The 23,970-nt window shown below is 49.6% G+C and overlaps 1 protein-coding gene across 2 annotated transcripts in view; it reads right to left on the bottom strand.

Annotated features, from left to right (window-relative positions):
* The window catches only part of Kcnn3 (potassium calcium-activated channel subfamily N member 3), a 160,920-nt gene extending 137,742 nt beyond the window's left edge, over window positions 1-23,178 (bottom strand). For both annotated transcript variants that reach the window (XM_042681894.1, XM_042681893.1), the window contains exon 1: window positions 21,913-23,178. In XM_042681894.1, the coding sequence (XP_042537828.1) occupies window positions 21,913-22,881 (969 nt within the window). In that variant the 5' untranslated portion in view covers window positions 22,882-23,178. The remainder of the gene's footprint in view (window positions 1-21,912) is intronic.
* Window positions 23,179-23,970: the final 792 nt, after the last annotated feature.

Raw genomic sequence — 23,970 nt, 5'->3', positions numbered from 1 at the left:
ATTTTTCCACAATTTTACTACAGGCGCCACTCATACTCTGCAAGGAAACCTGTTTGAACAATAGCAATGCAACCCTCAAAGTGCTCATTGTGGTCCTCACACACAGGCTTGCTACTAAATCCTGCCTTTTCCCAGTCGCTACCACGCCTCTGAACCCCTGGGCCCAGTGGGCAGCCCTGGCTCTTTTCCTCTCCTAGTGGAGAGACCAATCCCTAACTTGAGGACAGGAAGTGAGCTGCTGGTTTGAGAGAGTAGAGTGCATGGTACCCATCAACGCAGCCAGTGCCCAGCTGGAGGACTCTCCTGGCACCCATGAGTGCTAGCTTCTAGAGAGGGATGGATATTTCCTTCTCAGCCCACATCGTAGGGGAGAGACAAAGCCTTCGCCCTCCTGAGCCAAAGCTGCCTCACCCCCATTCCTCTCTCTCCCCTCACTTCACAGTGATGCCTCATCCCTTCTCCCTGGTCTCCTGGGCCCCCAATCACCATTGTGAATGGGTTTGTTCTCCTAATCATCCAGGGCTTTCTCTGCCTGGGATTGATGAGTAGTTTCCATCTTGGTGTTTACAGCTGCCTTGTCTTTTTACTGGAAGATCATTAGGCAGCCACATTCCAAGGTGGGGGAGCACCTAGCTCCATCAAGGCGGGGGAGGATTTTATCACTGACCTTGTTCAGAAGTTCTGGTACATGGTGCTAATAAAAAGCAGGCTGACTTCCAGTCCGTTTTACTTACCTTTTTTTTCCACATCTCTAGACAACACACCACCCGTCCTTGTCTATACCCAGGAGCAGACAGCTCCCCCACTCCTCAGGACACCATCACCCTTAGGAAGCTGTAGCCGATTTCCACATGGCCAGATCACATTCCAGGAGATGAAAGAACAAAGGAATATGGGAGAAAAGACAGCTGGAGCAGAGAGAAAGCTGACCTTCAGACACTCACTTTCTCTGCACTGGCACCAGTGTGGGCAATCAAGGCATGTGGAAATGGTCCTTTGGGAACTTACTATAGTCAATGAAGGAGCAACGAATGCCTATTAAGTAACCTGCTTGTCACTGGTGCTATGATCCAACAAGACACTGTGACACAGACATTAGAGGAACTCCTATGGACTACCACCTGCATATATGGACACTCAATAAAGACCCCTAAGTACATAGTCCTCCTGTTAGTAAGAGGCTGGGCCAGGAACTGAGCCAAGTCCACCTAGCCTCTTACTGCCAGTTCTGTGCCCTGGGCCTCCCCACAACATGCCTCCCACTCCCCACTGCTCAGCCTACTCTAAGTTATTCACCCTTCACTTGCAAGTGGCCCCTATGCCTGGTACTGCACTGAGGCCAATACAGCCCTGATCTCCTGGAACCATTCTGGCAAGCCCAATGAGCATCGTCGCCATCCCTACTCTACATAAGAGCATGTTGTCCTCAGAGAGCCTGCACATCTGTCCTGGTCACACAGACAGGGTACAGCCAGGGCAATATCGGATCACTGGTGCCAAATCTAAGCCTCTCTCTTCTCTGCAGCCTGAGCTGGGCCCAGGAGTCCCGGGAAGATGTCCAACCAGTCTCTGGGAAACACCAGAACAGAGGGAGGCACTGCGGACCAAGGGAAGTCACCAACAATACAAGCAAGGCCAACAGCTGGGCTGGCCATGCTGGCCACGCTAGCTTGCTCTTCAGCCACCACACTGAGGCGGCCTGCAGGGGCTCTACTGTGTTGAGGACCAGCAGTAAGGACCAGCATGGGAACCATACAGTGAAGATACAGGTTTCTGCTGGGTGTCTTCCTGAGACTCTTCTAGCCTTCAAAGCCAGAACACCTAGGACACAACTTGTCATTCCTGCTGTCCTCCATCTCCCTTGAACTCAAGCCAGACCTACCTCTCCCCACCCATCATGTCCAATTCCTTACCACTTCATGCCAATTAAAATTTGTGGCCATTTATTAAAGCCAAGAGTGATAAGCCTGTGCTCTTATTTAAATGGTCTCTCCTAACTACAGCATCCACTAGGCATGGGTACACCCACTTCACACGTGCAGAAACTGAGGTTCAGCGAAACCAAGCAGTTTGCCCATCTGCACAGCCAGACACCACCCAAGCTACTACACGAACCTGACAGTGACTGGCTCAGCACAATGTGGCTATTCCTCCCATAGCTTTGGAAAACCAGCAGGAAGAGGGTGTACCCATCTTCCTCGGGCCTGGATGGAAGCCAGAGCTGATGGGTTCCAGAAGGAGAGCCCCCAGCCAGGGCACTGATGCCAGCTCGTGCCGGCTGGTATGGGCACTCTGCCACGCCACTCTGGAACCAGCAGGCTGCCTGACTGCTTACTGCTTTCCATCCTCCAAGAAAGGGCTGGATTTTGAGCAGAGCAGAGAGGTGATAAAGCCACAGCAGTCATGTCAACCTCAGAAACAACCAGTTACCCAAGGCCGGAAGCCCAACACACCATCACTCTTCCCCACCCCCACCTCCAAGGGCTCTCCAGTCCCCATGTTTTCCCTTCCCATTGCCCCTAACTGCATCCAAGCCTTCACTTCTCCAGAGCACTGCAAAAACATTGCTCCCAGCTTCCTCCTAGAATCCATCCTTCATGCTAGGGCTTAATGGCACCCCGGCCTTGCTCAGTACCTTCCACTGCTTCCTGTGCCTTTCAACAAATGTTGAACAACAGTGAACATCAGTGGCTCATGCCAATAATTCTAGCTACTCAGGAGACTAAGATCTGTGGATCCCAGGTCGAAATCAGCCCAGGCAGAAAAATCTGTGAGATTTTATCATCAATTAACCAATAAAAAGCTGGAAGTAAAGGCCTAGCTCAAGGAGAGTGTGAGGTTCTGAGTTCAAGCCCTAGGACTGGCACATACTCCCCAACCTGGTGTGCAAAGGCCCCCCTCCCCCTTCTCCCCCTCCCTCCCCCTCCTCCCCCTTCTCCCCTTCCCTCCCCCTCCCTCCCCCCCTCCGTGAACAGGGAGTGCTTGTCCCCTTTCTGGTCCCCTTTTTCACAGCACTTCTGAGGAAAACCTGTCTCTTTCCTCCTTCCCTAAGAACATCCAGCACTCTCCAACTTTGGCTTCAGCCCCCATTGTTCTTTAAGCTCAAATTACTCTCTTTTTTTTTGCTTCATAAAGTCCTAGAACCCCAGCTCAAGCCCCACTTTCTTTAAGCAGCCTCCAGACATTCATATTCGCAGGCAGGCCCTTCATATGATGTTCTTCTGTAAAGAACTGGATTACCAAGTTATGGCAGCCTGCATAGCCTCTCAACCACATACTGGCTGTCTCAGTCTCCCTGAACATGTTCATCACCACAGGCAGCTCTGCAGTGTGGAATGTCCTCAGAGCTCCAACATTTTGGTATAGATCTTTCCCCCAACAATAAATCCTGTCTTTCTTGAGGGCTGGTCTTCAGCACAGCATTTGCTTCTGAAGGTGGCCCTGGTAAACCCTAGCCCACCCACCCTAGCCCTGCCCAAGCTGACAGGCTGCCTGTCTCTCCCCCTGCTGGAAAATCTGCCACTCAACCAGCTCTGTCTCCCACTCACACACACAGAAATAATAGCCCTGCGTTTTCCTTCAAATTCTATCTTCCCCAAATGGAGACGTTAGCTCCACTTGTTCACACACACACACACACACACACACACACACACACACACACACACACACACAACAAGAAGGAAGACAGAGCCAGCCCCAACAGCCATGTAGCCTCTCAGGGGTAGAGAGAGAATCCCAAGGGATTCCTTTCCTAAAATGCTCATTCAGTACTGGGTGAGGAAGTTCCCCACCCTGTCACCTCCTGTTTTAGCACATCACCAGGTCTTCACCTCATCCATGCCCCACATGGTCCACACCTCAGCCCCATTTATAGTTGAGCCCTCCAAGGATGAAATGACATATGGACAAGAAAGAAAGAATTCCACCAAGGCATGAACTTGAGCAGAGGACTTGAACTCAAGTTTTCTAACTCCTGGCCCAGAGTCCCCAGACATAAAGCTGCCCAACTTGGGAAAAGAAGAGGGAAGAGCGGACCTGAAAGGCACACTACATTTCATACAGCGACCTTGCTTGTCTTCTTGTTTGTCCTCATAAACAGCCCGGTAGAGTGAGTCATAACACAGCCTTTCTCAACCTCATGCCATTGACATTTGAGGCTGGGTAATTCTGCTGCAGCAGGCATCCCCAGCCTCTCCCCACTAGATGCCTGTAACATCCCTCCTCTGGTTGTGACAACCAAAAATGTCTCCAGACTTTGCTAAATGTCCTGTTGTGGAGCAAAATCACCAGTCGAGAAGACCTGATCTAAAGGCCAGTGAGATCCCACATCTTAGGAGAGAGAGATCTCTTGCCTGTTCTCACCACCTCCCCTACTCACGCTCATCAGCCTCCTCAGCCCCAGGTCAGCTCGGATGCTCCCACCACTCTATCTCCCTCCACTACAGAGACAAGAGGCTATTCCTTAGGTTTATATTTGAGGAGGAAAGAATGGACATTGGCTCAGTGTCAAACCAGTGGGTTACAAGCATTTGTCAGCAACACAAATCACTTGAGAGGCAGACTTACCTTTCCCATGCAAATGAAAAGCAAACACACTCAAAAAGTAATCTCTAGTCATATGGCTTTCAATAACTTGGCTGCCTAAGCTGGGTGGCACCTTCACCTCCTGGCCCAGATCCCAGCATCAGACACCAGGAGAGTTGGGAAGGGACTTTTTTTTTTTTTTTGTCAGTTGCAGGGCCTGAACTCTGGGCCTGGGCACTGTCCCTTAGCTATTCAGCTCTACCACTCGAGCCATAGAGCCACTTCCAGCTATTTCTGCTTATGTAGTGCTGAGGAGGCAAACCCAGGACCTCATGGGAGGGGACTGTTAAAGGCCCACCCTGCTCCCTTTCCCCATTGGCCTTGAAATCCCAAAGGGTTCTCTGAGGAGTTCTCGGAGCCCTGGAACCTCCCTGAGCCTTGGACATTCAGTGGCACACAAAGCTGGTGATTCCCAACATCTAAGCCTCGTTCCTCCCAGCTGTGAGGTTCTCATGAATCCCTCCTCAATTGCACTGTGGAGTTGAAGGGACTAGGAAAATTAGGAATGTGGATCTTTAATGCCATATGTTCTCTTAGTAACGTTCCACAGAGTCAGGCTTTTCAGCCTTTCTAGGGGAACCTGTGATCATTTATGATTCTATTCACCACACTGCTCTGGATAGGGTTAGCCCAGAGCACAATAATACTTGATCTTGAAATGTTAACTGACCCAGAAAGATCCTAGCAACTTCCTGTTGCCAGTGAACACCAGTGGTGCTAGAAGGAGAGATCATTTGTTTAAAAATGTAAAGATGGCAAGTTTTGCCATGGACTGTCCTCTAAAAAGCAAGAGAGTCACCTGACAAGTACCGGGACCCAGCAGAAGTCATCCACAGCTACCATTATTGTCTTTTCTTTCTTTACCCCTTGGTGGTTAAACTCTGGACCACAGGCATATGTTTAGCCATGCTTGAAGCCCTTTGTGCTTTGATTATTTTCAAGATAGTCTCTGTCTTTGCTCCAGCCATCCTCAGACCTTAACCCTTCTGCCTATACCTCCCAAGTAGCTGGAATTGGGCATGTACCACCATGCCAGGCTTATTGATTAAAGTCTTACTAATTTCTTGCCTTGAGTTGGCCTGGAACAGCAGTACTCTTCCCAGTCTCTACTTCCCAAGTAACTAGGATTATAACAGTGAGTCATTTGTACCATCAAGTACTGTCTTTACAACACAACTTCTAGGTGCTACCCACATGATACTGAAATTGACCCACCTCAAACCAAACTTCAGACCAAATCAATAACCAGCCTCCATCTTCCTCTAAAAGCTTCTTCCATAGCTTTTTCGTTAGCAAGAACACTAGCTTACCCTTTGCTTGGGCCAAAAGTCTTGAGTCACATTCTTGACTTTTCCTTTCTCTCACCATCTCCCCACCCACAATTCATCCAATTCACCAGAAATGCCTTCCTTCCAAATATACCGAGTACCTAGCCCTTTTTTTTTAACCATTCTACTGCTCTGATCCAGGTCTAAATCACCCCTAGTCTCGCCTGGACAATCAGTATAACCTCTCGCTCTTTCACCCTTGCTCCCCTGTTGAGCAACCCTGTCACTTCTCTACCCACAGTCTTCCACCTGCTCCCATCTCACTCAGGTGAAAGCCAAACTGCATTCTGCTCTAACTCCTCTCTGGCCTCCCTGCCCTCCCATCACCCCACCATCCCATCCCCCTGCCAGTCAGCCTCAGGCCTCTTTGCTGCCAGAGAGCTGCCTGTCCAGCACATAGACCCAGGCTGCATGGTCTACGAAGCCCCTACAATATGGCTAGTGTAATTGATTTTGACATGAACGTCATTGTCAACTTTTAATTTAAAACTGATGCACACTCATTTAGTGGAAAACTCTTTAAGTATGCTTGCAATCATTTAAGCGTTTATCTAACTATAAATTTTATGAACGCTAAATACATATGAGATGTTTCCAATGAAGATTTAATGTCTGGTTGCAATGGGCTGTGAAATACTCACCAGACTTCAAAGACAGTATTAAAATACAAGTCAGCCGGGTACTGGTGGCTCATTCCTGTAATCCTAGCTATTCAGGAGGCTGAGATCTGAGGATCATGTTTCAAAGCCAGCCCCGGCAGGACAGTCTGTGAGACTGTTTTTTTTAATTTTATTTTTTTGGGTTTGGTTGTGGGGCCTGAACTCTGGGCCTGAGCACTATCTCTCAGCTCTTCAGCTCAAGGCTAGCGCTCTACCACTTGTGTCACAGTGCCACTTCTGGCTTTTTTTTTTTTCTCTGCTTATGTGGTGCTGAGAAATTGAACCCAGGGCCTCATGCATGCAAAGCAAGCACTCTACCTCTGAGCAACCTTCCCAGCCTGAGACTGTGAGACTCTTAGCTCCAATAAACCACTAGGAAACCGGAAATAGCGCTGTGGCTCAAGCGGTAGAGCACTTGCCTTGAGCTGAAGAGCGCAGGGACAGTGCCCACGCCCAGAGTTCAAGCCCCATGACCAACCAAATATATATATATATATACAAGTTAAAAGACTCATTAAGGCTGGGTACTGGTGGCTCATGCCTGTAATCCTAACTACCCAGGAGGATGAGACCTGAGGATCCTGGTTCAAAACCAGCTCAGGCAGAAAAATCCATAAGACTCCAGTTAAATAGCCAAAAGCCAGAAGTAGAACTGTGGCTCAAGTGGTAGAGTACCAGCCTTGAATTATAAAAGCCAAGCATGAGCATGAAGCTCTCAGTTCAAACCCCAGCACTGGCTCCAGAACTAAATAAATAAAAAAAAAAATACTCAATGATTTTATACATTGAAATTATAACATGTCAGCTATATCCGGTTAAATGAAATATATGAACATTAATTTACATTAATTTAATTTGCATTAAAATACAACTACTAGGAAATGTAAAATGACAGAGGGGGTCCAGTTCTATTTCTATTGGACCATAGCCGGGATGGTCTCCGCTTATGGCCTTCCTGGTATTACTTCCTCCTCCCCCAGAGCTGGCTCCCTCACCATCCTCAGATCCCCCACCAAAGCCATAGCACGGATGTTCCCAGAAATGCCTTCCCTGAGCACTTATTTAAGATTACCATCTGCTTTCAGGGCTCCCTGCACTCCCCATCCCAGCTTCATCTTTATCAGTAGTACTTCTAACATAACAAGTAATCAGCTGATATCATTTACTGTCAGGATCACCTATGAATACAGGAGTTTCCTGAGGGCAAGAATGTTTGTCTATTGTGATTTCTTTTTCCCTACAATCCCTGATGCCTAGAACAATATGTTGGCACCTGATAGGTATTCAATAACTATTTATTGAATGGATACAAGTCTCTATTTTTCTTCACAGGCTTCCTACTCAGCTGCAAGTCTGTCAAAGGCAGTGCCTAACACACAGTAGACGCTTGATATGGTTGTGGAATCACACTGATCTGTGGTCAGGATCCGCTTGGGGAAACAGAGTCAGTTTAACTGACTTATCCATAGAAGCAAGCACCAAGGGTGCTTAGATTGAATACTGTGTCCCCTGTGTCCACTCTTCCCTCCTTCAGGAGAGCTCCCCATTAGCCCAACAGCCTTGGGGACCTAAGGGAAAGGTACATTTCCTTTCCTTTCCATCGATTTTTATTCTCCCAGTGAGAAGACAAATCTGCTTCCCCTCTGCCAGAGGCCTCGAGCCACAGCTCCTTACATTATAGTAATTAAATCCCTGCTGCTAGGAGAGTTCAGGAGACAAACGGGCCTCATGCCAAGGGCTGGCCTGCAGGGAGGAGGCGGCGGCGGAGGGCAGCTGGCCAGAAGGGCCTGTCTCTCAGCTGTCTCCTGATAGTGAGAAAATCCACTTAGCTACAGTGCCTTCACAGGTTTTCACGTGTAGAACAGGAAGATAACCACCCCCTCCTCCAGTCCACCCTTCCAGCAGGCACCACTGAAGGGCAGCTCCCTGGAGCTAGAAGCACCATCATTTTCTTCCATTCACTCCCAACTCCATCTGCTCCCTACCACCATGTCAAAGATGGCCGACTGAAGACCATCCTTCCTCCTCCTCCTCTTTCTCCTCCAGCTCACTGCTCCATTCTCTAGATGACAAAACAGAGGTCCAAATCCAAGTGTATCCTCCAACATGCTCAGCATAAGCCAAAAATCGCATCTCACACTTTCTGACAAGCAACATCTTACTGAATCTTCAGCCCCAGTACCCACGTTGTGATCAACTCTCAAGGACACAGAATCTGTGCATTAAAACAACTTAACCTAAGCTATGTTGCTGTAAATGACAGAGAGCCAGGACAGAGGCCCAGATCCATCCAGTTTGAAAGCTGTTATTCTCACATTGGGCTACGCTACCCTGCAGGGACAGCCAGAGGACCTGGGAGACAGCTGAAGAAAAGATTGAAGAAGTAAAGGTAAGAAAAACCCACAAAGGGCAGGAAATTATAGAAGGAGGGAAGCCTGAATCTCAGGTTTGCGGGCCAAAACAGGGCCATGTGGATATGGGTTTGTCTTCTATAAAACTTACATCAAACCTGTCAGTACTGTTCCACATCTGCCTTCCCCAGCACCCGTGACCTCCAGGTCTGTTCAGTGTTGAACCCCACAGCCCTGCAGAGCAGCTGGCACAGAGCAGACCCTCGAGAGTACTTAAGACACGGTAGGTATGAGGGCTGGTCCTGGGATAGACATGGAAAGAAGACAAAAGCACTGAGTGTCTGCATGAAACTGTGGTCAGGGCCTGGCACAAAGGACACAAGGGCTCAAATGCTCCTGCATGGAGGAGACAGAGGTGGGGCAGAGGAGAGGGTTTATTCTATTACTCGGGGTTTGGAGAAAGAAGTTGGCATCCAGAGATTTTACAGAGTAACTCTGTATATTCCGGTCTGATCATACTCAGGAGGCTGAGATCTGAGGATCGTAGTCCAAAGCCAGCCTGTGCAGAAAAGTCTATGAGACTCTTATCTCCAATTAACCAGCAAAAACCTAAAAGTGGCCAAGTGCTAGTGGCTCACACCTGTAATCCTAGCTACTTAGGAAATTGAGATCTGAGGATCGCCATTCGAAGCCAGCCTGAGCAGAAAAGTCCCCATGAGACTCTTCATTCCAATTAACCACAAGAAAACCAGAAGTGGAACTGTGGCTTAATGTGGTAGAGCACTAGCCTGGAGCAAAAGAGCTCAAAGACAGCACCCAGGCCCTGAGTTCAAGCACAACTGACCAATAAAACAAAAACTAAAACTAAACTAAAAGTAGAAGCTGGCACTGGTGGCTTATGCCCTAGCTACTCAGGAAGCTGAGATCTGAGGATCACGGTTTGAAGCCAACCATAGCAAAAAAAAAGTCTATGAGACTCTTTCCTCCAACAGAAAAAAAGCCAGAAGCAGTGGTTCAAGTGGTAGAGTGCTAGCCTTGAGCAAAAGAAGCTCAGGAACAGTGCTGAGACCCTGAGTTCAAGCCCTAGGACTGGCCTGTGCACGCATGTGCGTGCGCATGCATGCACGCACACACATACACACACTCACAAAAGGTAAAAGTGGAGCTGTGGCCCAAGTGGTAGAGTACCAGCCTTGAGCAAAAAAGTTAAGCAAAAACATGAGGCCCTGAGTTCAAACCCAATCCTGGCCAAAAAAGAAACAACCCATAAACAAGACTTGCCAGAAATTATACAGAGAGATGATAAACAAGCATTTACCACGCCCTTCACTAAGCGCCTCTTCGCATCTTGTCAACATTTCTGTTCACTATACACACTCTCTTGTGGAGAAAGCATCATTGATCCATGTATAGACCTTAAGACTGAGGCTCATACAATCAATAATCTCAACAAAGCTTCAATCAGAAGCTACAGAGCTGGGACCAAAAACAAAAAAATTGCTATTGTTGGCTTAGTAGACCCTACAGGCTTAGCACCAGACACCAGCCTTCCCTGTCATTGGCTCCTATAGATTCAACCTCTACATCAACCTGATGGAGCATTTGCGCATACACACACACTTCCCACACAGACACAAGTCACTATCCACTGTGGTATTGGGGAGACTGGCAGGGCAGTGAGGGGCACAGCAAAAGAAGACTATTCTCAGAACAGCCTCTTGGCTTGAAAGAGTTCATATAGGTACTCTCCAAAAAAACCTGTCTTCCACCCAGGGGAGGGCTTCAGAGATACTGTTCTGAGTTCAGATCGTAACTGCACAGCTTCTAAGCTGAGAGACCCTGAGTAAGTCCTGGGCCCTCCCTAGCCTCCAATCTCTCATCAGTAAAATAAAGACAATTACAACAACCCTCATAGGATTGTGGTAAGGAATTAAGGAGATAAAGTATGTGAAAGCAGATAGTAGGCCCTTAATAAATACTCATTTTCTTCTTCTCTCCAACCTGGCTATTCTTTTCACTCCTGAAGCAGCCCCTGTGTTACTTTGGATGCATTTCTATGTCAGAAGAAAGAAGTTTGCATTTTATGAGTGCAGTGTGCTCTCCCAAGCCGCCGGGGACAGAAGCACTATATATGATCCATCGGCCTGCGAGGAAACCCTCATGACTCAACCTCCATGGAAGAATTGCTCTCAGCTAGCATCAATTTCATTTCACTCTTGAGGGATCTCAAGATCCCTGGCAGACAGTATGGACCCAGCCTGGCACCCTGAGCCAGAAATGCTTTCCCACTCCCTCAGCTCCATTTCTTCCCTGGGAACAGAGAAAGTGCCTTGGCAGAATTCAACACAAGGTTCATCCCAAAGCAGGAGGAGCCAGGAACCACGGCCCAGCTGTAAAGGACCTCAAATGATCCCAAGGCCACTAAGCTCTCGTAAGAGACAGCCAAGGCAATGGCCACCGCTGAGCAGGGAGCCAGGCTCATTCTACTTTTTTTATTTTTCTGTACCAGGCCCTTGAGAACACTAGGCAAGCACTCCACCATTGAGATATATCCCCAGTTCTGATCCACTTTCAATCCTCCACTTCTACCCTCAGCAAGAGGAATTAAAATCCCACCTTCCAGATTGACGTCCCTGCCCAAAGCCATCCAGCTAAACAGCCAGGACCTGTCCACAGCCTGCAGTGAAAGCTTGAGTTCTTTTAGGAAGAGTGGTAGAGAGCAACACACTTGATTGAGAATGGATCCCTGGAGCTGACTCGCATCCTTAGGGTGCAGGCCCTTGGTGCTTTTACAGCCTAGAATGTTTAGGGAAGAGGGACAGAAGAGAGGAAAAAAAGTGAAGAAGAACTAAAACCTACAATTGTTGGATTCCTGATGTACCATCATCCCTACTTACAATCCAAGTGGCAGTAGATAAGTCAATAAATAGCTCTGGGCTTAGGAGGAAGAGGAAGAAGAGAAGGAAGAAGAGGAAGAGGAGAAAGTAGAGGAGGAAGAGGAGGAGGAGGAGGGTGGAGCCTGTGCAGGGATCTTGCTCACCCAGTTTGGCCCACTCAGCTGTGGAGTTTTAGCCAACTGTGACAGGTATGATGCCAGCCTGGCACTTACACTCCCAGCTGACACTAGACAATGCTCTCTTTTTGCTTATGTGGTGCTGAGGAATCGAACCCAGGACCTCATGCATGCAAGGCAAGCGCTCTACCACTGAACCACCTTCCCAGCCCCTAGACAATGCTCTCTAACTCTGAGCCCCTCCAAAGACAATGGCCCAACTCAGAGCAGCAAGCTCACTCCAGCCCTTGATTTGGGAGGAGGTAGCATCCTCTTTAGAGGCCCCTGGCGTTCTCACATGTGGGAGCTATCTGGAGAGCAAACATCAGAGGCATTGGAAGCTGGAAAAAAAATGGCTAAACCCCAATTTGTTAAAATCAGAAATCCCAAAAAGAAGACCCTACTGGCAGAGTCTTCTGAGTAAGGGTGGGGCCGGTGCCCACTCAGGCAAAGGTTAGGAAGATCTACCATAGCTGGCAATCTGGGATGTACCAACCACTGTGCTCACCACTTACCCCAACCATTATCAACTGTAATTCTCACCAGGCACAGAGATGTCAGGGTCCTCATTTATAAGTGGAGAAACTGAGACTCAGAGAACTTAAGTGAATCCCTAAGAGAACTCAGCAGTGAAGGGTGAGCCAGAATTAAGGATTAACATCCAGGGAAGTCTCTTCCTGCCTCCCTACAAGGCCTTCTTCAGGTCAGAGCCACCCACATATCAGCAAGGAGATATAGCTCAGTCAAGTCATCAGATCTTCTTGCTTGCTGGGTGGCCCTGGGCAAGACACCCACTTTTATGAGCTTCTCCATTTATAACTTGAAGCTAAATACCACATGACTGATCTTATACATGCTGGCTGGCAGGCCCCATACCTGTAAGCTCCCAGGGAGAGATGCCAGCCCATGTAACCTTTGAGAGGAACACCTTTCAGTTACTTTCCTGTTCTGTTGACACTTGAACACCACTCTGCCCTTGAAGAAAAATGCCCAACAAACTGACTCAAATATAACAGATGCCAATTTGCATATTATTTCACACATCATCTGCATGTTGTTCATTTAGTATCACCAAGGCTCTATTCAGAATACAACTCTGGTTACCTTGTGACCAGACCTACTGGGGGAAAAAGAAAAAGAAAGAAATGGCTTCCACATAGAATGTCCCTCCCCTACCCAGCTGCCCTGGATGCCCATGACACCAGGCCAGGAGCACAGCACTAATGCTCTAAGCTGGGTGAAGGAAGCAGAAAGGACCTCTTCAATTCTAGAAGCTTCCCTATCTCCACGCTTGAAGGCAAATATACGTTCTTTTGCGCATTCATCAGGAAAGTCGTAGTGCTCTTCCTTTCCTGCTTCTGAACCAGGCTGGCCCTCCCCTTGGTGCCCCAGGTCCTGCCTCTTTCTGCCTGGTCATCTTGTGTCCCCCTGACCTTCCTCCAGGCCTCTCAGCCTCTGGCCTGGCCCCATGGGTTTATTTTTGTTCTCTCTCCACCTGTCTGATTTGAATGTCCACACCCAATTAGCTATGCCCGGGCCAAAAACTGCCTACTCTTGAGTGTAGCATAACGGCCCGTGGGGTAAGAAGGCTCCAGAAGTCCAGGCCGGGCCACCACTCCAGCCCCATGTTCCAGGGAACAAGCCACCTCCCTCTCAGACATAAGACTCAGCAGCTTGTTTATGAGAAGCAGGGCATGTTCTTCATATGCTCAACTTGACTCTGCCAGAGCCTCTTCCTCCTTCAAGGACGATTGCTCCACCTGTACAGCCACCAGTGCGGCGAGTGTGGGGCACAGGTACATTCACGTCCTTCCAGTCTTGACCTTCTAGGGAGTATTTTCTAGCAACTACTCTAAAAGCAACGGCTAGCGAATACCAAAGCTTTGTGTGTGTGTGCCCAGCTGTGTGCAGCCTGCTGTGCTACAGGAGGGCTTGAGAGTCCCTCTTACCATCTGAGGAAACAGACTCGGGGTTCCGTAAACTCCTTGGTATGCTACTGAGTATGGATTACAACCCAAATCCTAAGCCCTTAACTACTACACCACGCTACTCATGCCAAACATGATCATCTCTGAGAAAAGAACATCAAATCTTGAGGGCCTGAGTGCCAAGTCTGAGTTCTTGACTAAGTATTATATCTTACTGTGCCCAAGCCCATGGCAGAAGCAGGATCTCACAGGAGTGGCCCAGTCCCAGTGACTTGCCCGTCTTCTTTTTCCTCCCAGCCTGCCCCTGTGCAACACAACAGTACAGGACCTTTAAGCTACCCTTCACCCAGCTTTGTTCTGACATGATCTTCACCCTGGAAGTTCTCCAGTGTCCCCAAGCCTGAGTGACTGTCTCCTTCCTCATGCTCCCAAGCACCAACACCATAAACAGTCCAGACCAGCCTGGATCGATGTTGTCTAGCTGTTAGGATGCCCCTGGAGAGCCCAAGTTTGAGGACAAATTTTGTGGTGAACACATGAGCTAGAATCAGATTATAAAGCTCTGGAGCTGGGAACAGTGGTCAGCCCTTAGATTTAAACCAGAGAAATTGAGGCTCAGAGAGGTGAAGGAACTTAAGAAGATTCACCCAAGAAACTGGAAGCAAGAAGTACTTGCTTCTTGGGGGTCCTTCAAAGCAGAGGCAGGCCTATTTTGAGTACTAATGGCAATGACAAAGCTAAACAAAGGCATGTGTAGAGAATAGAAAAAGTGGAGAAGGAAGAAGAGGAGGAGGAGGAGGAGGAGGAGGAGGAGGAGGAGGAGGAGGAGGAGGAGGAGGGAAGAAAAGAAGAAGAGGAAGAAGAAAAGAAAGAGAAAGGAATGACAGAAGGAAGAAAGAAAGGGAGGGAGGGAAGAAGGAAGGAAGGAAGAAAGGAAGGAAGGAAAGAAGGAAGGGAGGGAGGAAGGAAGGAAGGAAGGAAGGAAGGAAGGAAGGAAGGAAGGAAGGAAGGAAGGAAGGAAGGAAGGAAGGAAGGAAGGAAGGAAGGAAAGAAGGAAGGAAAGAAAAGATTCTAGAACCAGCAATGGGAGATGCTTGTAAAGGTTTCCTCACTCAAACCTCCCAGCAAAGATTTGTGTCAGGGTTTGGAACAGGGAAACTAGCAGTACACTAAAGAGCTGACCTACCTTCTAGAACCCTCCATCCTAAGAAGGCTCAGTTTAACTCATCTCTGAGATGTAATTCCTGGGGTTGCTGTGGAGATTTCAAGGGACAATGGGCATGAAAATTCCTGGTAGGAAGCAGGACGCAGAGCCAGGCAGATGGCCTCCATGAATGACCACACAGCCAATACTGCAAAAGGAGACAGAAGACTGAGGAGCCAGGCAGGTGAGAGTGCTATGCATGGAAGCATACAGCCAAGGCTAGAGCTTCCACTGGCTCCCGGGGTGGGAGAGGCACCCACACCCACCAGCAGGACAGCCTCTACTGGACAGGCTCTTATTTCCTCTGGTCTCCACAACTGCACCCCTCCAAGCTTTTCCAGCATCACCCTATGGGCAGTATCACTAAACCACCAGGGAGAGGCCCCTCAAAGACTGTCCACAGTCTTCTCTGGATTCAGACTATCTGCTTGCTCTGGTCACTCTACAGAACCTGCTCCCATCAAGCCCCTCCTGCTCATCTTCCTCCTGTCTTAGCCAGGCATGGGGGATTACAGGCTCACAGCTATCATGCTAGCTATTTAGGAAATTAAGATCTGAGGTTTGCAGGTTTGAAGTCAGCCCAGGCAGGGAAGTCCATGAGAGTCTTGTCTCCAATTAACCACCAAAAGGCTGGAAGTGGAGCTGTGGCTTACATGGCAGAGCATGAGCAGAAAAACTAAGGGATAGCATCCGGTTCCTGAGCTCAAGCTCCAGTCCTAACATTTGGTATCACTGGTTTTAAGCCCATGTCATTATTGTCTCTTTTAAGAATATAAGCACTTTGGGCTGATAGTGAACTTGTTTCCTATGTGCAAGGCCCTGGATTAAACCCCAGGAAGGGGGGGTTGGGGGGGAGGAGGGGCAGGTGTTATTCAGCAGCAGGCAAGCAAGGGAAAGGGCATGAACTTGAGAGTAGAAAGGGCCAAGGCTTTTATCTCAGCACTGCACCCACTAGTCGTGTCAGCCTGGCTGGTGATTTCATCTGCAAAAGAAACTTGAGCACCACCTACTACTGGGACTCTGGGGTGTAAAGTCATCCTGTGCCCCAAAAACAGTCCTTGCTTTCCTGCATCTGTCACTCAGCAACACTCACACCGGATGCAGCTCTGGGCAGTTCTGGGCACAAAGATGAAGCAGTATGGTCCCTGTTCCCAGCCTCTCCCTCCATTCTGCCAATCAGCTGAGCTCCTGGGGTGCGGGGGGTGGAATGACACGAGGCAGGGACCCTAAAAACCCATTAGCCTGCTCCCCCCCTTTCTCATCCAGAAGAAAAGGCACTAGACTTTTCTTCCCCACAGCTCCTGAGAACAGCACACCCTCATTATTTAGAGAGAAATAGGTGGCTTGCCTTCTTCTCTTCCCTTTTGGGATTTTGAAAGAAAGAGAAGAAAAACAGCTACCAATGAATATGCTGGTCTTCCTGTCACTGAGCTGAGAAAGGTGGTACTTCATCAAGAAACTGCTTCCCCTAACTCTCTCTCTCTCTCTCTCTCTCTCTCTCTCTCTCTCTCTCTCTCTCTCTCTCTCTCTCTCTCTCTCTCTCTCTCTCTTTATCTCTCTTTCTCATATGCATTCATTTTCTCCCCCAAAATGTGCTGCACAAATAATTGAAAGAGAACCAAAGCTCTCTATTCCAGTCTGATTGTACACTTCCATCTAGGCCTCAGATTCTCTATAAAGGTGATGCAAATTTCTTTTGATTTTGTTTTTCTTTATCTTAACTTTCTTTAAAGCAGATCTTTTGACAATGGCATCCCAAATCCCTCTTCCTAAAAACTAAATAAGGTTTTCTAATTAGCCTGTGTGGGAAACAAATGCCCAGCCACAGTCCCAAGGCCCTGTGCCAGCAAACCCCACTGTGGGGAAGGGAAGTCACATGTATTATGAAGTCTTTGCCCCAGGACAGTTATATATAGTATGATGACCTGCTAAGGAAAGCATATATGAAGTCATCTGCTCTCGCCTACACACATTGATTATAAACATTTGATTCACTTGCTGACTGTCCACAAAGATTATAAGGCAAGTGGCCACCATCCCTGAGTCATGAAGATCATGTTGCACACTTCTAGTTCTTCTCCCTCCCAACCCTCGCCACACACATACCTGGGTGACATGCTCAATGTGATCTGTGATAATAAAACATGGGCCTGAGGTCCTTGGCAGAGGCCATCTGGCTCCTGCCTTCAATTCTATCGTTTCTACTTTCTTCATACTGCAGGTTGCCCCCCAAGAAGGGACATACAAAGGAGTCCATCCTATTTCCCCCTCCCCAGTGTACCTGAAAGCTCAGACACTGGGCCCCCTAAGGGATCTTCTGAAAAATATTAATCAACACATGCTTCCATAGCCACCTGCCACCCTCAGGCTGTGTCTGTGCCCAAGCAGAAGATGCAGAGCCATTTCCCTAGGCCAGCCCTTCTTCAGAGGCCCAAGGAGAGAAGGGAGCAGAACTAGGAACCCACTGAGGCTGGAGGTGTAGCTCAGTGGTAGAATGCTTACCTAGCTTGTATGAGGCCCTGGGTTCCATCCCCAGCACAAGAAGAAGAGAGGAGAAAGAAAAAAATACTAGCAATCATTCCAGCTGGGGGTGAACTTCACTGACCTCTATACAGTCTAAGAGACTCATTCTCTTCAAAGGGTGAATGGCTAGAGTTTGAGCTCCTCTAAGCACACTGAGAAGCTTGCTCCATTAAGGTCATTAAGTGGGCTGAAGAGGGAAAGGTAACAAGAGGTAGGAAAAAAAAGTCATTCATGGGAGTAGAGGGGGCTACCCAGGGAAGCACAGCGTGGGTTACCCAGATACAAGCCACGCAGGGGTGGCAGAGGGACAGGAAGCGGGTGGGGTAAACAAAAGGGGCCAGAAGTGGACAAAGGTAAAGCTCAGGTGGGTTTTGAGGCTGGTATTGGAGAAGTCGTTTGAGCTGATACAAAATTTGTGAATACAGTCACTCTGATGTAGCAGTACGTTCCAGCCTCTGGGGGACAATCCATTGCCTGAGAACCAGGGCCACATGGACACACCTGCTCAGCCACTGTCAAGATGGCAGAGATGGGGTGGGGGAGTTGACAGCCTGGAGAGGAGGAGAAGAGGGTAGGCTAGGCCCATCCCTAACTCCCTCTAGACACAGAAGAAAGAGAAATTCTGCAACTTAAGGCAATGGGTTTGTGTGTCCCGATGAGGTTCCAGAAGAAAATAAAGAAGAGGAAAGATTCCCCCAAATCCTTGTTTCTCTAACTCTAATAGAGAGGCACTAAGACCCTAAGATATCCCAAATCTGGCCCTGTCACACTAAGCCTCCAGAGAGCTAATCCATCGCCTAAAATCCCCCACTGGCCTTCCCTCTCAGTTCAGGGACAGTCCAGTCTCTTTAGAGCCCTACCAAGGCCATCTCAGCATCCCTATACCACAGTGAGCAGCTCATTCTCCTCAGAGCCACAGCCAAGTCCCACCTTCCCTTCCCAGCTCGGGCTGATCCCTCCTGCTCCCCGCAGAGCTGCCTTCCAGTGTCATCGCCTACAGCCTGTGAAGGTGGGAGCTAGGGATTGTTCTGTCCCGATTTCTCAACCTCCTCACTCTGGCTCCCTTTTCCATCAACTCTGAACATACTCAAGGTACATGCCACCTTCCTCTTCCAGAGCTCCAAGCCTGTGAGGTGAATTCCTTTCTCAGTAACAGTGATGAACAGAAAGGCCACAACCTCATGAAATAAAAGAGAACTTCAGAAAGAAACAGCTCAGGCACAAGGGTAGATAGATGACTTCAATCACTGTCCCTTCCCCAGGGCCTTTGAGTGGAAACTGCCACCATAAATACAGAATTGCCCAAACTGACTAGAGTGTCTTCAGCCACCCTGTACATTCTCCTCCCTCCATGGTCAGCAAAGCCAGAGACACACAAACTCTACAGCAAGAGTGTCATTCATCTTTGGGATTGCCTGGGAGATCCTGAAGGGTCTCTGAACTCTCCTATGGTGATTCTCACTCCAACCCAAACATTCTTGTCATAAAGCTCCTCCCCTCCCAAGAATGAGGACTAGACACTTACCCTATGTACGTATGTATACACATGCACTTTCGTGCACGCACAACACACACACACAACACACAACACACACACACACACACACACACACACGTTTAAAGATGGTCCAGCCAGAGCCAGTCCCCTCTCAGAACTTCTCTTCCTCCTCCCACTTACAATTCTTTAGTTCCCAACTAATTCTAGAGCCACCATCAGATTGCAGAGGGAAAAGCCTCGCTCTCCCTCTCATCATCATCAGTAACAATCCCCACCACTCCTGTTGGAGCTCTGTTCCCCTCACACTCATCTCACTTAACCTCTCCAACTGACAGCTGGGAAGCCAGCTCACAGAGCTGCACAGCTTGTCCAAGCCCACACAACTCTAGTGGCAGAGCTGGGTTCCCACTTTGGTCTGATTCTTTGACACGACCCCATTGGCCTCCAGGAGATACAGGGCTATCTGTTCTGCTCTCCTCCAATGTGTCTACGGGGCCTAGTGCAGTAAAGAGACACAGAAAATACTCGAAACACAGGTGTAGAGCTAGAAGGCCAGGTGTGTGAATAAGCAGGTTCAGGTAAGGCCCCCTGGCCCCAATTCCAGCCACAGGGTGCATAAGAAGTGGTCACCTTACCAGCCATGGCTCTGTGCTACCACTGAGCCAGCGTGTGAGTTAGAAATGAAGGAAGCCGAGCACCTGGGGTGTCTCTTCAGCTTCCTTCACCTACAGTCTGCTTCCCCTGTTCTGGAAAAGCCCCCTCCCCCTGAGCACTACATCAGCAGTGGCACCTGCCCAACAGTGACCGTCCAGGGCATTCAGATAAATGAGCATGGATCCCACACTGAGAATGTGCACAGCCAGTCTCTAGGAAAAGCCACTTCCTTAAGAGCTCTGATCTCTCACCAAGGAGGTGCCAGTGTTACCCCTTCTGCAACCCCAGTCCTTGGGCTTTTGGGTCCCCCACCATGAGAAATCCTGAAACCCACGGGGTGACTGCCAGCCCCTACTCCCAGTGGGAGGGGTGGTTCCGAGAAGGACAGCAAGCAGAACCTGCAGACTCAGGCTCATTACAGAGAATGACTAAGTGAGCTGTGCTTCCAGGGGAAACCCCACAAGCTTCTGCTCGCTGAGGGGCTCATTCTTGAGCTGTTTAGATTAAGGCAGCTTCCGAGGGCTCCCTGGACTAGGCAGAATACAAAGAGCAGCCTGGTCAGGAAGACCCTCTGCTTGCAAGTCTAGGTTCTGGCTATTCACATAGCCTGACAGGTCTGCCCCACCCTTCCCCAGGGCAGGCAGAGTCTGCCCATCCCCTGTTAAAGCTGAGCTGCTGGGAATGGGGGAAATCCGATCAGCATCTCCTAGGTTTTTGCGGCTGGATTTCAACAAGGAATGTGACAGTCTCGCAGCAGCTGTGCCCTGACTGAACAAGCTCTATTTGAAACCTCCAACAGCTGAACCCCTCCCAACTACCCGCCAGTCAACCCAGTCACCCCCTGCCCAAGATGACAAATAGAGAAATCCAAGCAACAAGCAGGCACACGCGCACGCGGGCACACACACACACACACACACACATACACACACACACACACACACACACACACACACACACACACACACACACCAAATTGGGGGTTTAGGGTATGGTAAGGGGAAGACACTTGTCCACCGACTCCCTAGAGCTCAAGCCTTCCAGCCCGCAGCAGAAGGGCTCCCTAGCAAACATATCATCCACAAAACCCACCTTCCTCAATTTCCATTTTCTGTGGGAGAAGCTCCCTCCTCTCACTTGAGGCCCCAACTGAGAAGCCAGAGCTGTGGGGTCAGTGCCGACCCCACCCCCACCCCCAGCGACTGCACTCACACTAAATTCATCCTTATCCCTGAGAAGGAAGGAGTTGAGGGGAGAGGGGAGACCCCAGGGCTGAACTGGGGGTGCTGGTTCCGAAGGACCGCTGGGGAAGCCCTGTCATTTCATCCCAAGAAGAGATGCCCTCCCTCCCCACTGAGGCCAAGGCAGCGCCCATCTGCTTTGCCCGGGTAACACCTGTAGCCATTTTTATCAAGGGATGTTTACAAGGCAGCAGCAGGTTTATTCTGAGTCCTCTTTCCTGAGGGAAGGGACTGCTAATTTCCTCCACCTATATTTTTACCCTGATGCCTCTAGAGACTCAGGTCACGGGTACTTCTCTATTTTGCCCTGAGTCTCTCTTAGAAGAGGAGGGAAATAGAAAGTTGGGAAGAAAGAGAGAGAAGACAGAGAGAGAAGAGACTTGGGGAAGAATCCCACCCCCAACCCAGACATTAATTTTTTTCTTTCTTAATCTTAGGGAAAATGGAGTGGAGCTGGGAGGGGAGGGGAGAAGGGGAAGTTGCAGGAACTGGCAAACCCATCTAGACAAAAAGAGTGTAATTAATTGGTGTGTTAAAGCTTCTGGGTTATGCTTTGATTACGAGTGAGCAAGGAGGAAAAATGATTTCTCAGAAGGGATTCTTTAATCCTCCTACCAGAGTCTGTAAATCAGACATGGTGTATGGGGATCCCCCCTCCCCACCCAAGGAAGCAAAGAATGAATTCTCCTGGGATCAAGGAAAACTAAGAAGTTAAGAGTGTTCCATGCCTCACCCCCAACCTGTCTCTTCTCTCCCAGTCTCTCTCTTCCCCAATACCCAATAAATACCCAATATCCTCTTCTCTCTCTCTCTCTCTCTCTCTCTCTCTCTCTCTCTCCCTACATATTCCTTTTGTTCAAGGTATAAAGAGAAACCACAGCCCCTACCTTTGAGTACAAACCCCAAGACAGCTCGGTCTCTATCACCATAACAACAATTCCAAACATCCCAAAAATCAGAGCATAGTCACTGAGTCGCTTTCTCTTTTCAAACAGGGCCCTCCTGTGTCCCAGCTTATAGCCAATGTTTTGGTTTTTCCGCTTGTTGGCTTTGGGGAAGGTGGTGCTGCTGGCAGTGGTGCCGGCATGCTGGTGGTTGTGGGTAGCGTTGGGGTGATGGAGCAGGGTCTGGTGGGCATGGTTGTCCTCCCGGGAGGAGATGACAATCTCTGGGGGGTTGCTGGGGCTGAAGAGCTGGAGGGGTTGGCCCTCAGGCTCGGCCTCGATCAGGTTCCTCCGAGAGGCGCTGAGACGGCTGAGGGGCTTCATGACCCCACCGCTATACTTGCAAGAGCTCATGGCGATCTCTGTGAAGGGGTTGCTGTCCCGCCGGTGCACTAGGGGGCTGGCCTGCCGGTGCCGGCTGCCTCCACCAGGCCCACTTGTGGCTGTGGAACTTGGAGAATGGCCAAGCAAGTGGTCATTGAGATTGAGCTGGCTGCCTTGCCTGGAGGAAGGGTGGAGGATGGCGGTGGAGTTGACTGAAGGGGGACCCCTGAAAGCCGTGGGAGAGGAATGGAGCAGGCCAGGGTGGACAAGCTGGCTTTGGAGTTGGGTGTGCTGTGACAGGGGATGTGGTGGCTGCTGCTGCTGCTGCTGCTGCTGCTGTGGCGGCGGCTGCTGCTGAAGCTGTGGAAGCTGAGGCTGAAGCAGGGATCCTGGGTGTTGCTGAGGGGCTGCTGGAGGTGCAGGCGGCGGTGGTGGTGGTTGCTGTTGCTGCTGCTGCTGCTGCTGCTGCTGCTGCTGCTGCTGCTGCTGCTGCTGCTGCTGCTCATCCCCAGAGGATGGACAGGGACACTTTGGGTCTTCATCCAGGTCCCCCACCCCCGAGTCATGGAAGTGCCCAGAAGTGTCCATCTTGGGGCCTGGCTGGATTCCCTGCAGTACAACCCCCCACCCCAAAGCCACCCTCACTCCAAAGATGTCCTCAAAGAAAACCAGGCATCCAGGCTCCTCCACCAGTGTCTTGGCTCCAATCTTCTCTCTTTGGCTTGCTTCCGTTGTCTGGGACTGCCTGGAGTCCAAACGCTGCCACTCAAGAATGCATTGTATTGGGCAGGGAGGGAAGGCAGGAGGGGAGCTTGGAAGGAAGAAGGGGCGAAAAGAACTCAGTCTCCGAGGTGGTCCTCCAGGAGCGTGTGCGGCCAGGCTCAGCTTCACTCCTCGCTGGCTCAATAGCTTCGCTCTCCTCCTCCTGACACTGTTATATGTAAGCCACGCCCACTTATTAGCAGCTGGTCTCATTGGCTCGGCTTAACTCGCCAACCACCTCTTAGCTCCGCCCCCGCCCAGGCTCCACCCCGAAGGAGGGGCCTGCAAGCCTCCGCTCCCGGCCCCGCCCCCCGGGTGACAGCGCAGCGAGGACTGGGAATTGTAGTTTTTGTTCCACGACCCCGAAGCTAATCGGCTCTGGCAGGTAGGGAAGGAACCCCTCCAGCCCAGGGCGATCAGGACAGTATAGTTACGCGGGGCGGTGGGGAGGAGGGACAGAAGGCCTGGGAAGGAGGAGAGCTGTCACTATGATGAGAGGATAGGGAGGAGAGAGAAATACTTAAGGCCAGGGTCTGTGACAGGTTGTTTCACACATAGGATTCCAGGTACATCCATCCTCCCAGCATCCAAGGAGGTGGGCATTGTGTTCCCACTTTACCAAGGAGAAAACATGCCTGGGGATGTGACTGACAACGTCAAGGTCACAAAAGCAGAAGAGATTCGCCTACCGCTGACAAGTAAGTATACCACCTGCAGTGTGTGTGCAGGCGCCTCTCGGTTATTTACAACCCTCACATCAACCTTATGAAAGTGATGTCATCATTCTAAAAAAGACATAAAATGAAGGAAGAAAGAAAAGAAATTTAAAGCCCTCAAGCAACAGACAAGAAACTTGCCAGCTGTCACCCAGCTTTGTAAAGATGCTAGGATTTGAACTTCAGTCAGTTGGACTCA

The sequence above is a fragment of the Dipodomys spectabilis genome, unplaced genomic scaffold, assembly GCF_019054845.1.
Source record: "Dipodomys spectabilis isolate Male_0828 unplaced genomic scaffold, ASM1905484v1 ptg000069l, whole genome shotgun sequence".
Classification (NCBI taxonomy): domain Eukaryota; kingdom Metazoa; phylum Chordata; class Mammalia; order Rodentia; family Heteromyidae; genus Dipodomys; species Dipodomys spectabilis.
The sequence above is the reverse complement of the archived record's forward strand: the minus strand, read 5'-3'. Positions and strand labels throughout refer to the sequence as shown.